Source organism: Mobula hypostoma, chromosome 11 (assembly GCF_963921235.1).
Source record: "Mobula hypostoma chromosome 11, sMobHyp1.1, whole genome shotgun sequence".
NCBI lineage: Eukaryota > Metazoa > Chordata > Chondrichthyes > Myliobatiformes > Myliobatidae > Mobula > Mobula hypostoma.
In genome coordinates, this window is record NC_086107.1 from 114,397,287 (window position 1) to 114,412,208 (window position 14,922).

The 14,922-nt window shown below is 55.5% G+C and overlaps 1 protein-coding gene across 2 annotated transcripts; it reads right to left on the reverse strand.

Annotated features, from left to right (window-relative positions):
- Nucleotides 1-1,527: 1,527 nt before the first annotated feature.
- On the reverse strand, nt 1,528-14,567 carry LOC134354140 (3 beta-hydroxysteroid dehydrogenase type 7-like). 2 transcript variants are annotated; one of them, XM_063062945.1, is made up of 9 exons: nt 14,277-14,567; nt 11,929-12,098; nt 9,708-9,800; nt 8,530-8,722; nt 7,698-7,853; nt 5,998-6,106; nt 5,499-5,598; nt 4,145-4,307; nt 1,528-3,341 (listed from the first exon to the last, which is right to left on the reverse strand). In XM_063062945.1, exons 3-9 carry the CDS (start codon nt 9,708-9,710, stop codon nt 2,920-2,922), a joined length of 1,146 nt encoding a protein of 381 aa, XP_062919015.1. In that variant the 5' UTR covers nt 9,711-9,800; nt 11,929-12,098; nt 14,277-14,567; the 3' UTR covers nt 1,528-2,919. The 2 variants fall into 2 exon arrangements, with proteins under 2 accessions (XP_062919015.1, XP_062919016.1); XM_063062946.1 differs by lacking the exon at nt 9,708-9,800.
- Nucleotides 14,568-14,922: the final 355 nt, after the last annotated feature.

Here is a 14,922-nt window from a genome sequence, read left to right on the forward strand (position 1 = left end):
ACCCGAGTACCCAAACACCTTGGCTGGGACAGAAGTAATTCACACGGGTGGTCTGAACGTTTCTGGGCACAGAGATCCCAGACTCCCACCCTTAACACTATGGGGGCTGACTCCGAATACACCCGGCGTCAATCAATCGAACCGTGTTCGATGTGGCAACAGCCGTCGGTTCTGGAAATATCCTAACCCGGTGACGGCGGTTCAGGGATAACCGGGCCAGACCCTCCGAGCGGCCAGCCCGGCCTGTGCTCCGTAGACAACACTGGCTGCTTGTACACAACACGTTTAACTTTACCTGATCAGTGCTTCCAGTCTGTATTCAGAACGCGACTGTTTCTCGGCTAAATGAATATCTGCTGTGGTCTCGGGATACGGAGGGAATGGAGGAGATACGGTGGGAGATGTATACTGGGTGGGAGAGGGGAAATGGAGGGGAATAGCTGGAGAGGGGTGGGAGAGAGCGATGGAGAGGGCAGAGAAAGGGATGGATGGAGGGAGAGAGGGAAGGGGAGGGATGGAGAGGGGAAGGGATGGATGGATGGAGGGAGAGAGGGAAGGGGAGGGGAAGGGATGGGTGGATGGAGGGAGACAGGGAAGGGGAGGGGAAGAGATGGATGGATGGTTGGAGGGAGAGAGGGAAGGGGAGGGATGGAGAAGGGAAGGGATGGATGGATGGAGGGAGAGAGGGGAGGGGAGGGGATGGGATGGATGGATGGAGGGAGAGAGGGAAGGGGAGGGGAAGAGATGGATGGATGGATGGAGGGAGAGAGGGAAGGGGAGGGATGGAGAGGGGAAGGGAAGGATGGATGGAGGGAGAGAGGGAAGGGATGGGTGGATGGAGGGAGAGAGGGAAGGGGAGAGATGGAGAAGGGAAGGGATGGATGGATGGAGGGAGAGAGGGAAGGAGAGGGGAAGGGATGGGTGGATGGAGGGAGAGAGGGAAGGGGAGGGATGGAGAGGGGAAGGGAAGGATGGATGGAGGGAGAGAGGGAAGGGATGGGTGGATGGAGGGAGAGAGGGAAGGGGAGAGATGGAGAAGGGAAGGGATGGATGGATGGAGGGAGAGAGGGAAGGGGAGGGATGGAGAGGGGAAGGGATGGATGGATGGAGGGAGAGAGGGAAGGAGAGGGGAAGGGATGGGTGGATGGAGGGAGAGAGGGAAGGGGAGGGATGGAGAGGGGAAGGGATGGATGGATGGTTGGAGGGAGAGAGGGAAGGGGAGGGATGGAGAGGGGAAGGGGTGGATGGATGGAGGGAGAGAGGGAAGGGGAGGGATGGAGAGGGGAAGGGATGGATGGATGGTTGGAGGGAGAGAGGGAAGGGGAGGGATGGAGAGGGGAAGGGATGGATGGATGGTTGGAGGGAGAGAGGGAAGGGGAGGGATGGAGAGGGGAAGGGGTGGATGGATGGAGGGAGAGAGGGAAGGGGAGGGGAAGGGATGGGTGGATGGAGGGTGTTACCTACCCCGTAACTGGGTTGCCAAACCAGCAGAAATGGATCACTCAGTTGGAGTCTGGATTACTAGAACTAAGAAAGTTTTATTAAAGAAATAAGCAACACAGTACTCTAATCAAAAGGATAATAAATGCAACAGTTCAGCAATGATAAACACACATGTGCACAGAATTAAGATAACAGGATCAATCAAACTCTATCGTTGTCTAGTGGTAAATGACCAGTTTCAAAGTGACGCAAAGTTCAGTTCAATTTAGTTCAGTTCAGTTCACAGTAATCACTGCCATGGGAGATGGACAGTGGGGGGAAGGAGAGAGAGAGCAAAACGAATGAATATTCAAACGGCTTCCACACAGACCTTCACAGTCAGCTTTCGGGCGAGTCCTTTGTGATGTCATCTGAGGTCACCGACCGTGACCCCTCCGTTTCCAGATACGACCGTTTCTCTGCGCTGAACCTGGCACCCAGGCAAGGGTGGACACACACCAGGTTCCCACCGATCGTGCCTTTCCACCCTAAGCGTCTATGGCTTGATCCCGCGACCAGCCGTCCAAAAACTCCCCACCGACTTGTGAGAGACGCACCGCTTCCAGGGTCTCGTTACCTCGGGGTGTCGTGTGTGTCGCCTTAGCGAACCTGTCCCTTTTTATCCCCCTGCTGGGGCATCGCCTGTCCATCACTTCAAACAGTTCAGGGTTCAAAGGGGGAGCCGATCTTGACAGCTCTCCTTCCGTTAAACTCTCCCGTCCCTTCATTAACATCTCCAAATGCTGCTCCATTGTTTTCCTTATCTCTCTCTCCTGAAGACAGGTGGCAGACCAACTGCTGATCCCACTGGTGCCAGCACAGGCCAGCTAACATCTTAATTTATGTGTATTCTCGTCACAAGGGAGAGAGGGAAGGGGAGGGATGGAGAGGGGAAGGGATGGATGGATGGAGGGAGAGAGAGAGGGAAGGGGAGGGATGGAGAGGGGAAGAGAAATGGAGAAGGAGATGGCCTCAGAAGATCATTGACGTGGTGCTCATGGAGATGAGAACAATGTCTTTTTCGTAGTATTAAAGTCCAGCCAGACCACAGAATCCAATTCCAGGTCCAAAATCAACTCAGCGCTGAGCGACGAGTCACCACCGGCGGGAAGGGGGCAGGGGAAGGGAGTGAGGGAGAGGGCGAGGGAGAGGAAGAGAGGATGGAGTATGGGATAGTCATAGTCATAGTCATACTTTATTGATCCCGGGGGGAAACTGGTTTTCGTTACAGTTGCACCAGAAATAATAAATAGTAATAGTAATATTACTATTAGTAAATAGTAATAGTCATGGGGGGAGTACTGAGGGAAATGGGGGTTGCGAGGGAGATGGGTAAAACGTGGAGCGGATCAGAGTTCATCGAGACCCTGCAGGCTCTGCAGCCAGCGGGTCCCTACTCTGACCTCGGCCGGGCCAGGCTCTGCAGCCAGCGGGTCCCTACTCTGACCTCGGCCGGGCCAGGCTCTGCAGCCAGCGAATGGTGCGCGCCCGGGATTGCTCCCAGGTGTAGAGCGGTCGGTAGCCGAAGTGACGGGCGGCTTTGCTGGTCCGCACCGTGAAGGTTGAGCAGGACATGAGCAAGGTGTAGCGGTTGAGTGAGGGGGCAAAGGTGCAGAAGGGGCGGAGGGCGAAGCCGACGAGCTCGACCAGGATAGCCAGCAGGAAGACCATGAAGAAGGGGAGGACGGGCCGCAGCTGGCCGACTAACTTCACCCCGCAGGGCGCTAGAAACTCCATGTAGAAGTCCAGGAAGCTCCTGTCCGGGGAGTCGTCGTAACAATAGTAGACCTGTCCGCCCACCAGGCCGGGCTTCTCCCGCAGGGCGCGGGCTGCCAGCAGGTGCATCCAGGCCACGTTTCCTGAGAGGGTCGGAGGTGTGGAGCGAAGGTCAGAGCCCGGACAGCCACACGGAGGCCTATCGGGTCCCAGAGGTGCTATCCCGCTCTACTTGCACTGGGCGCTGAGGCCTTCCCCGCCACTACCACCGACCTGCCCCATTAGAGAGGCCGTTATGCCCCCCCAAATTCCTGCTATCCCTTTTCCGTTCTGTCGGTTCGCGAGAGGCCATTCCGCCCCACTGAGGACGGCTAAACTCCTGATCTACCTGCCAGGAGTTCGGCCCCGGTGATACCTGCTACTCCAACGTCCTAAGAGGCCATTTTGCTCCTCCCCCCACTTCCATTCCACTAGTATACTGATTAGGCCTTTCTGTCCCTCTGATGTTCTGCTAGAACCCTCCCCAGTTCAGAGAGGCACTACAGCCTGATGTCCTGACAAGCCATTCTGCTGCTTTGTTCCCCATTATCCATCTCCCCGGTGCGTGCTGAGGCTACCCTGACTCCCTCCTCTACTAGGTGTACCACTCACTCCCTCTGCAACCACCTAGCCCCCTCCATTTCACCTGTGCCCAAAATGAGACCTATTGGCCCTCTCTCTCTACTAACCCTCCTGTCTTACCTCGGCCACCAGTAAGACCTATCGGCCCCTCCCTCGCTACTAGCCCTCCTGTTCTGCCTGCACCCTCAGACAGAGCCATTGAACCCTTCCTCTCCCAATACCCCTTCCTGATCCACCAGAATCCTCAGCGAGACCCGTCAGCTACTTGTTATCCCACCAGATACCCTCTGCCCCTCACTCCCTCCGCCGCGGAACACGGACTCACCCACGTAGGCATGCCCCATGCAGGCGTCCGCGGAGGAGAGGCGGAAGAGGCGCCCCCCGCAGCGGGACGCTCTTTCGGCCAGGTTGCAGAGGAGGGAGAAACCTTCCCCGTAGAAACTGAGCGGACGCAGGGCCAGGGTGAAAAGGGTCTTCCCGGACGCTGTCTGTGTGTGGGGGGGGGTGAGAGAGAGTGGGGAGAGATAAGAGGGCAGAGGGGGGAGGGGAAGGTGGGAGGTGAAGAAAGGGGTGAGAGAGGAGTCAGAACGAGGTGGTCGATACGATAGCAACTACAATCGCTCCCCCACCCTCACCCCACTAGCGCATGGCGACTGTGTGGAAACAGATCCTTTGGCCCACTGAACGTATAATAGCCCACAGAACAATACAAAACAGGAGCAATCATTCGGTACAGAGTGCCTGTAGCAACCGCGAGGTCAAATTAAACCACTCTTCTCTGTCCGTACCCCTCCAGTCTCTATGCATCCACGTATCTGTCTCAGAGACTCTTCAATGCTTCCGCCACATCAGCCTTCACCACCCCGGACGCGCGTTCCAAGCATCCACTGCTCTCTGTGAAGAAAGTTGCCCCCCCCCATCTTTGAAATTGCCCCCTCTCACGTTACATGCATGTTCTCTGGTATTAGACATTCCGGCCCTGACGGGACAAAGATTCCGTCTGTCTATTCTATCTGTGCCTCTCATAATCTTATAAACCTCTGTTGGGGTCTCCCCCAAACTCTGCCGCTCCAGAGAACGGAACCCGGGTTTCTCCCATGCACAAAGAGTTGACAAACTCAGCCGGTCAGGAGGTTTCTCCGGACAGAAATGGATGGACAGCATTCCGGGTCGAGACTCTTCGCCGAGATGACGTGATGCTCCCCATCAGATACTCAAATTAAAGAGGGAGTCTCTCCCCCATTACCCCTGTTACAGAGGGAGTCTCTCTCTCTCCCCATTACCCCTGTTACAGAGGGAGTCTCTCCACCATTAGCCCTGTTACAGAGGGAGTCTCTCCACCATTACCCCTGTTACAGAGGGAGTCTCCCCCATTACCCCTGTTACAGAGGGAGTCTTTCTCCCCATTACCCCTGTTACAGAGGGAGTCTCTCCCCATTACCCCTGTTACAGAGGGAGTCTCTCACCCCCATTACCCCCATTACAGGGGGAGTCTCTCCCCATTACCCCTGTTACAGAGGGAGTCTCTCCCCCATTACTCCTGTTACAGAGGGAGTCTCTCCTGTTACCAGGAGAGACTCTGTTTAATACCAGTGTTGGTGAGGGGGTCTCCCCCGTCAGGGGCCATTGTAACAGTGCGGATTTAGCGGGCTGCTCCCTGCGCTCCCCCGCGCTCTCACCTTCATCCCGTTTGCACCGCGGATAAGACCTTCGGCCTGGGATTTTGATCTCGCGTAGACTGAAGCAGGGGCAAATTCGTAAACTGTGTCCTCATCTCCTCTGGGGGTGAGACAACAGTGACTACTCAAATACTGCGGGGGAGGGTGAGTGGGGGAGGGATGGGGACAAGGAGAGAGTGGGAATGGGAGAGAGGTGGAAGGGAGGGATATAGGACAGAGAAAGGAGGCAGGAGTGGGGAAGGAGAGGGAGATGAGGCAGGAGGTGAGGAAATGGAGGCAGGGAGAGGGGGCAGGTGGAGAGTGGGAAGGAACAGGGTGGCAGGTGAGAGGGGAGTAAGGGAGAGGAGGGGGAGAAGGAGAGGGTGGGGGAGTGGGAAGAGTGCGGGGTAGGGAAAGGGTGGGGAGTGGGGAAAGTGGGGGTGGGGAGTGGGGAGAGGGAGAGGGTGGGGAGTGGGGAGAGGGGAGTGGGGAGGATAATGACTCAGGCTTGGCCTCCCACCTGTGGAACGGTTGCCACTTGGAGTTGGGCCCCACTGCCTCCATGCTGCTGGTGTAGACCAGGGTCGGGACATCGTGCTGAACACAGGCATCAATCACGGTCTGGGTCCCTGTGGACACAAAGTTACCAAGGTCAGAGTGGTGCCACGGTCTCTCCAGCAGCCGCACCCTCCCCCCCCCCCCCGCCGATGCCACGCTCCCCTGTGGGAGCTGCCCTTGGCCCACTCGCGGAGTTCTCCCTCCCCTCCACCCCAGGGCAACAGCCCACGGCCTCCTGGTGAAGCTGCCTTACGATGGAACAGGGTCCCTGCAGAGCTGCCTGCAGCCCCCTAGCAGAACTGTCCACAGTCCTCAGGCAGAGCTGCCTCTTGCTGACCCCTGGTGGTGCTGCCAGTGACCTCCTGCCAGTCTTCCATGGCACCTTGGCGGGGCTGCTAGTGGTCTGCTGAAAGAGCAGCCCCCTGGTGGAGCTACCCATGGTCCCCTGGCAGAGCTGCCCTTGGGCCCCTGGCGGAGCTTTCTGTGGTCACCAGTGGAGGTAGTTTTTTGGCAGAGCAGCAGCTAGCCCCCTGGTGAAGTACCAACAGCCACCAAGCAGAGCTGGGCCCTGGTGGAGCTACTCATGGTCCCCTGGTAGAGCTGCCCATGGTTCCCTGGCGGAGCTGGGCCCTGATGAGCTGCCCATGGTCCCCTAGCGGAGCTGGGCCCTGATGAGCTGCCCATGGTCCCCTGGCAGAGCTGGGCCCTGATGAGCTGCCCATGGTCCCCTGGCAGAGCTACCCATGGTCCCCCGGCAGAACTGTCCACAGTCCCCAGGCAGAGCTGCCCCTTGCCGACCCCTGGTAGTGATGCCAGTGACCTCCTGCCAGTCTTCCATGGCACCTTGGCGGGGCTGCCAGTGGTCTACTGAAAGAGCAGCCCCTGGTGAAGCTGCCCTTGGGCCCCTGTGGAGGTTTCTGTGGTCACCAGTGGAGGTAGTTTTTGGCAGAGCAGCAGCTAGCCCCCTGGTGAAGTAGCCACCAAGCAGAGCTGGGCCCTGATGAGCTGCCCATGGTCCCCTGGCGGAGCTGGGCCCTGGCGGAACTGCCAATGGTCCCCTGGCGGAGCTGGGCCCTGATGAGCTGCCCATGGTCCCCTGGCGGAGCTGGGCCCTGGCGGAACTGCCAATGGTCCCCTGGCGGAGCTGGACCCTGATGAGCTGCCCATGGTCCCCTGGCGGAGCTGGGCCCTGGCGGAACTGCCAATGGTCCCCTGGCGGAGCTGGGCCCTGATGAGCTGCCAATGGTCCCCTGGCGGAGCTGCCCATGGTCCCCTGGCGGAGCTGGGCCCTGATGAGCTGCCCATGGTCCCCTGGCGGAGCTGCCATGGTAGATGTTCCTCTGGCAGAGCTGCACAAAGCCCAAGACGATGAGCTGTTCAGGCCAAAGGATCGGGGAGTAAGGACAGAGATGGAGGGAATAGTGCTCGGGGAGGGGTGACGAGGAGGGCGGAAGAGGCACACACAAAATGCCGGAGGAAATCAGCAGGCCAGGCAGCACCTATGGAAAAGAGTAAACAGTCAACATCTCGGGCCGAGACCCCTTCGTCAGAGAGGAGGCACCATGGAATGGAGAGATGCAGAAGGGGCGTCGAGGCGAGTGGGAACATTGCGGGACAGACCACCACCTGACCTCTCCCCCACCTCCCACCCCCCAGCCTTACCTTGTATGTTGACGGAAAGGATTTGGGACTCGGGAATGAGCCCCAGGAAGTCGATGACACTGGCGAGGTGGAAGACCAGGTCAGCCCCCTGGATTGCGCGGGCCATGTCCCCAGGGGAGGTGATATCCCCCTGCATCATGGACACCCTGAGAGAGGCTACAGGAGAGAGGGGGCAGGTGTAGGGTGGGACAGGGGAGGGGGAGAGTAATGAGTAGGAGGAGGAGCAGGAAGGAGAGGCGAGGGAGTGGAGGGAGACGGTTGGGATAGGAGGATGTGGAGGGGGCAAAGACGTAAACAGGGAGGGAGTAAGGAGGGGAAGGGGCAGATGGGAGAAGAGGTGGAAGAGGGAGGGACAGTGGAGGAAAGGGAAGGTAGGTTAAACAAATGGGGGAGGATGGGAAAGGGGAGACAGAGAATTAAAATTCAATTTCAATTCCAAAACGCTGAATCAACCCCAATCTAATCCCACTGACCCCACTCTCTCCACAACAGCCCTGTCTCGGTCCCCAAACAAATCCCATTGTCCCCCAACTCTCTCCACAACAGCCTTGTCTCAGTCCCCAAACAAATCCCACTGACCCCACTCTCTCCACAACAGCCCTGTCTCGGTCCCCAAACAAATCCCATTGTCCCCCAACTCTCTCCACAACAGCCTTGTCTCGGTCCCCAAACAAATCCCACTGACCCCCCACTCTCTCCACAATCCCGTGTCAACCACCAAACTAATACCCTGTCACGATCTCTCCCCACAGCTCCATGCCAACCCTCTGCCCCTCTGCCTCCGCACAGCCCTGCTCCCGCCTTCTCTCCCCGGCCTTGTGCCAGTCCCTACCCGTGCTCAGCGCCTCCAGCTCCCTGTCCAACACCAGGTCGAGCACTCTGATCTCCTTCAGCTCCTCGGCGCACTCTGCCAGCAGCCGCACCAGGTGCTTCCCCAGAAACCCGCAGCCTCCCGTCACCAGGCAGACCAGACCCCTCTCCCGGGGCATCGTGGCTCGCTCAGGGGCTCCCGTCAAATCCAGGGTCTGCGGGCGGTAGTCAGTGTCAGTAATGAGCGGGGGGAGAGAGAGAGGGAGCGCAGAGCGAGTGAGAGAGACAGAGGGGGGAGAGAGAGGGAGGGGGTGAGCAAGAGAGAGAATCACAGAGTCAGGGAAGTGAGGAAAGAGAAAAGATCAGCGTCAGATTATTGTCACTGAAATATGGAGTGAAAGATGATCTTTTCTTGCGGCAGCTCTACATGCCAAGATGTAAATTTAGTGTAAATTACACATTAAAAATTGTTTTAAAAATGGGACTAATGAGGTAGTGTTTATGGGTTCAGATCCAACAGCAGAGGGGAAGAAGCTGTTCCTGAATCGGGAAAGAGAAACAGGACAGACAGACAGGTGCCAGTCTTGAGTGGCATTGTGTGCGAGAGAGTGAGGATGGTGGAACACGAGAGGGAAGGGGGGGTGAGAGAAACTGGGAATGTGGGTGGGGAAGGAAGAAAGAGGGAGAGGGAGGTATGTGGGGGGAGAGACCTGGGGGAACGTGGGGGAGAGGGAGATGGGGAACGTGGGGGAGAGAGAGATGGGGAACGTGGGGGAGAGAGAGATGGGTAATGTGGGGGAGAGAGAGGGGGGAACGTGGGGGAGAGAGAGATGGGGAACGTGGGGGAGAGGAATGGGGAACGTGGGGGAGAGGAATGGGGGAACGTGGGGGAGAGAGAGATGGGGAACGTGGGGGAGAGAGAAATGGGGAACGTGGGGGAGAGGAATGGGGGAAAGTGGGGGAGAGAGAGATGGGAAACGTGGGGGAGAGGAATGGGGGAACGTGGGGGAGAGGAATGGGGGAACGTGGGGGAGAGAGAGATGGGAGAACGTGGGGGGAGCAATGGGGGTATGTTGGGGGAGAGGGAGAACGTGGGGAGAGAGGGAAACATGGAGAAGAGAGGGAGGACATGGGGGGAGAGGGGGGACATTGCGGGAGGGGAGAATGAGGAAGTAGTGAGAGGGACCAGCAATCCCTTACCATTGGAGACGGAAGTGGGGGCAGTGGCGCAGAGAATATAGAATTGACCCAGTTCGCCGGTCCTACTGAATTTAACGAAATCAGCGGAATTACCTTTATAAAAAAAACAGCAAAAGTTGAACACATCAACTCCAACTAAATGCGAGTGAGAATCTAAATGAATATGTTGAAGATGAAAACGGAAACTTCGTGACGTACTGAGAGCTGGAAGCTTCCTGTGGTTCGGGTGCTGTCGTTTCGCTCGGCAGTATCGCTGCTGTTGGCTGTGCGGCGGCAGACCTTTAATAGTATCTTTACCGAATTTCGGACATTTTCTCTTCTTCAAACACCACCCACCCCCCCAACCCGAATCGAAGAGGGGAGAAGAATTCCATAAGACCACAGGACATAACAGTAGAAGTAATGGGCCATTCGGCCCATCGAGCTGCTCCGCCATTCCATCATGGCTGATTTACTATCCCTCTCAACTCCACCTCTTGTTTTCTCTCTGTAACCTTTGACGCCTTGATTAATCAAGAACCTATCTACCTCCACTCTAAAGATACTCAATACTTGGCCTCCACTGCTGCCAGTAGCAATGAATTCCACAGATTCACCACCTCCCGAATAAAGAAATTCCTCCTCATCTCTGTTCTGAAGGAACGGCCCTCAATCCCGATGCTCTGTCCTCTGGTCCTAGACTCTCCCATTATAGGAAACATCCTCTCCAAACCCACACTGTCTCGGCTTTTCAATATTTGAAAGGATTCAATGTGATGCCCCCTCACTCTTCTAAATTCCAACGAGTGCAGGCCCAGAGACATCAAACACTCCTCAAACGTTAACCCTTTAATTCCTGGAATTATTCTCGTGAACCTCCTCTGGACCCTCTCCAAAACCAACATATCCTTTCTTAAATAAGGGGCAAAAAGGCTCACAATATTCCAGGTGTGGTCTGACCAGCGCCTTATTAAGCCTCAGCATCGCATCCTTGCTTGTATATTCTAGTCCTCTCGAAATGAATTGCATTGCATTTGCCTTCCCTACCACCACTCAACCTGCAAATTAACCTTCACGCAACTCCCAAGTCCCTTTACACCGCTGATCTTTTAATGTTCTCCCCATTCAGAAAGTAGTCTTCGCCTTTCTCCCTCAGCAAAATGGACCATACATACAATTCTCTACATTGTATTCTATCTGCCATTTTTTCCCCATCTGTCTACTAGATCACAGACCCCTTGCTTAATGCCGTGGTCCATGGCATTAAAAGGGTTCAGAACCTCTGAAAGGCCTCCAGCAGACTCCTTGCCTCCTCCGGGATGGGTGGGGTTTTTGATTAGATTGGCTGGTTTCTCGGGACAGTGGGAGGTGTGGACAGAGTCCATGGGGGAGGCTGGTTTCTCGGAAGTGCTGAGCTGTGTCCATAACTTTCCGTGGGACTTGCGGTCACACATAAAGCCGTTACCGTACTAGACCGCGATGCACCCGGAAAGAATCCTTCCTAAGGTGATCAACAACATTTCTACCGGATTCCTCGGACGTAGAAGGTTGAGAGGAGAATTGATAGAGGTATATAGAATTATGAGGGAAAGGTAGACAAACCAAGTCTTTATTCCCAAGAACACAGGAGAATGGGGGAGGGGCGACCTTCTAGAAGGCTCAGCTTTACAAACATTGTCTTTTCCCCAGGGTAGGGGAGTCCAAAACCAGGGGCATAGGTTTTTGGTGATAGGGGAAATTTAAAAGCGGCCTGAGGACTGGCTGAATGGCCACTCTGGTCAGCATGGACTATTGGGGCCTAAAGGCCTGTTGCTCTAAAGCATTGGAGCCTTACCATTGGCCGAGGGTCCGTGGATCCCAGGTTGGGAATCCTTGCTCTAAAGCTTCACTTTACAGACCTCAGAAGGCCATGTAAATTAGTCTCCAAGGAAGTTCTCTCACAGTCTACAAAGTAATCCCACTGCCACGCTCTCTCCCCACAACCGCATGTCTCTCAGTCCCTCTCTCTCAGGGGGAGATCTGTACACTGACCGGTGTCTCTCAGTCCCTCTCTCTCAGGGGGAGATCTGTACACTGACCGGTGTCTCTCAGGGAGATTTGTACACTGACCGGTGTCTCTCAGGGGGAGATCTGTATACCGACTCTCTCGCACATATAACTCGGCAAAGATGTGTATACAGTAAACAGGTGCTTCTCCATCCGCTGCACATTTCCTGTTGCAGTTTTGAACTATCAGACTTACCGCCGTTGTTTTCTGTTCTGTACGAGGGTGCTGAGGATTTGGAGACAGGCAGTGCGCACCCAGCTAGCTTCTCTTTTCGCCAGTGATTCCAAGTCTATCCATCTGAGTGCAAAACGCTCTACTCTCAGACCCCCTTCCATCAACTTTCCGACGCCTCCTCGCACGACTTCCTGCAGCGGATGAGAGTTCGGGGCGTGAAAGAAACTGTTAGGTCAGCGGATTAGCAAATATCACATTTCATGCATGCTTTCACACAGCTGTCATAGTCTGAGTTCCTCTTTCAATATTACACCAATACATTAAAAACAAAGTAAACATATACTAAATCCCTCAGGGGAACACTCACCGGTGTCTCTCAGTCCCTCTGTCTCGGGACGGGAAGGGGTGAGATCTGTACACTGACAATTTCTCTCAGTCCCTCTCTCTCAGGGGGAGATCTGTACACTGACCGGTGTCTCTCAGTCTCTCTCTCAGGGGGAGATCTGTACACTGACCGGTGTCTCTCAGTCCCTCTCTCTCAGGGGGAGATCTGTACACTGACCGGTGTCTCTCAGTCCCTCTCTCTCAGGGGAGATCTGTACACTGACCGGTGTCTCTCAGTCCCTCTCTCTCAGGGGGAGATCTGTACACTGACCGGTGTCTCTCAGTCCCTCTCTCTCAGGGGGAGATCTGTACACTGACCGGTGTCTCTCAGTCCCTCTCTCTCAGGGGAGATCTGTACACTGACCGGTGTCTCTCAGTCCCTCTCTCTCAGGGGGAGATCTGTACACTGACCGGTGTCTCTCAGTCCCTCTCTCTCAGGGGAGATCTGTACACTGACCGGTGTCTCTCAGTCCCTCTCTCTCAGGGGGAGATCTGTACACTGACCGGTGTCTCTCAGTCCCTCTCTCTCAGGGGGAGATCTGTACACTGACCGGTGTCTCTCAGTCCCTCTCTCTCAGGGGAGATCTGTACACTGACCGGTGTCTCTCAGTCCCTCTCTCTCGGGGGGAGATCTGAGGAGATCCCTCGAGTCCCGGTACCAATCTCCTCCGCACGCCTTCCAATCTTAATAGCGCGCTTCCCGCAGCAGGCAGACTAAAACTGGACACACGCTCCGAGTGCGGCCTTACCAACAACTGCACCCTCCTCTCCTCGGTTCCCTGACTGACGGAGACCAGCGTACCGAACGCCTTCCCCTCTCACTGCTCCCGTTAACTCGCTGGCGAGCCGCCTTTTCACATTTCCCCCCCCCCCCACTTTACCCCAAAGAGTGGTCCAGTCTTGTTCAGCAATCAACCCGTTGCGACTAAGATGTCATTAAACTGATAAGAGGGGCCGAGGAGGAATTATCAGTTGGCGGGACTGGGGAGGCAGAGTTATGGCGAGAGGATGGACTGGGTCGGCTTCATTCTTTGGAGCGCAGGAGACTATAATATGGCTCATATTTATTTATTTAGCTCTTCGTACTTCTTTTCGCTGAGGATAGATCTTTATGGGCTTGGCCGTGTGTTCGGGGTCATTGTCTGGCTACAGAATGAAGTTGGGACCGATCGGACATCTCCCCGATGGTATTGTGTGGGGGTTGAGAATCTGCTTGTACCTCTCAGCATTGAGGGTTCCGTTCATCCTGACCAGATCACCAACTCGACTTGAACACGCACAACCCCGAATCTTAAACACAAAATAATCTGCAGGCGCTGGGGTCAAAGCAACACTCACAACACGCTGGAGGAACTCAGCAGGTCGGGCAGCATCCGTGGAAACGATCGGTCGACCTTTCGGGCCGGAACCCTTCGTCAGCCCCGAATCTGCAGGGAACCTCCGCCGTGTTTCACTCATCCCCGTCGCGCTCTCCGGCTCTTCTACAAGGGGTTCTGGCCCGAAATATCGACCGATCGTTTCCACAGATGCGGCCCGACCTGCTGAGTTCCTCCAGCGTGTTGTGAGTGTTGCTTTGACCCCAGCATCTGCAGAGTATTTTGTGTTTACTATAGATAAACTACCTCCCGTTTGAGCCAAAATTTTCAGATTTTGTCCAGAACACTTGCTATCAAAAATCTATTCATCCCAAGTGGAAACAAAGCCAAGAAACTTGCCGACGCACGAAAACACAAGGGCCGAGGCGCTGAACATGGCAGCAACTGCTTTCATCTGAAAAAGGTCAAATTTTGACATGTTGGGGCTATGCAACATACACAAGATTCAGCAGGCTAGGCAGCGGTATTGCAAAAAAATACAGGCGACGTTTCGGGCCGAAACCCTTCGGCAGAACCGAAGGAAAAAAAGCTGAGGAGTAGATTTGAAAGGTGGGGGTGGGTTTGGGAGGGCAGGGGAGAGAGGAACACCAGGCGATAGCTGAAACTTACCGGCATGGGAATGGGAAGTGGAATTAAAATGGGTGGCCACCGGGAGTAGGTTCTCGGCGAAACATTTTCTCAATATCTCTGTCGGGTCTCACCGACGTGCAGGAGGTCTCACCGGACAACCAACAGACTCACGGGTGAAGTGTCGCCTCACCTGGAAAGGACTGTCTGAGACCCTGAGTGGCGGTGAGGGAGGGGACGCAGCACTTGTTCCATTTGCAAGGATGAGTGCCGGGCGGGAGATCAGCGGGGAGGGACGGACGGGCAGGGGAGTCGCGTAGGGAGCGGTCCCTGCGGAAAGCAGGAAGTGCGGGGGTGGCGAGGGAAAGATGTACTTGGTGGTGGGGGAAGTTTCGGAGAATTATGTGCCCACCAGCCTCCGCGTCCGGCGTATAATTCTCACCCTACCTCCTTTCCTGCCCGTCGCCTCCTCTTTCTTTCTGCCGTAACCTTCTGACTGTAAAAGCTTTTATAGATATGTAAAAAGGAAAAGACTGATAAAGACAAATGTAGGTCCCCTGCAAACAGAAACAGGTGAATTGATTATGGGGAGCAAGGACATGGCAGACCAATTGAATAATTACTTTGGTTCTGTCTTCACTAAGGAGGACATAAATAATCTTCCAGAAATAGTAAGGGACAGAGGGTC

Bases quoted from the DNA above. Each gene is read 5' to 3' on its own strand.
- LOC134354140 (XM_063062945.1), bottom strand. The intron at 7,854-8,529 runs GTAGGGACTGGC...TCTCTCCTGTAG, and splicing joins GCTGGAGGCGCTGAGCACGG to CCTCTCTCAGGGTGTCCATG. The intron at 3,342-4,144 runs GTGAGTCCGTGT...CGACCCTCTCAG, and splicing joins CATGGGGCATGCCTACGTGG to GAAACGTGGCCTGGATGCAC.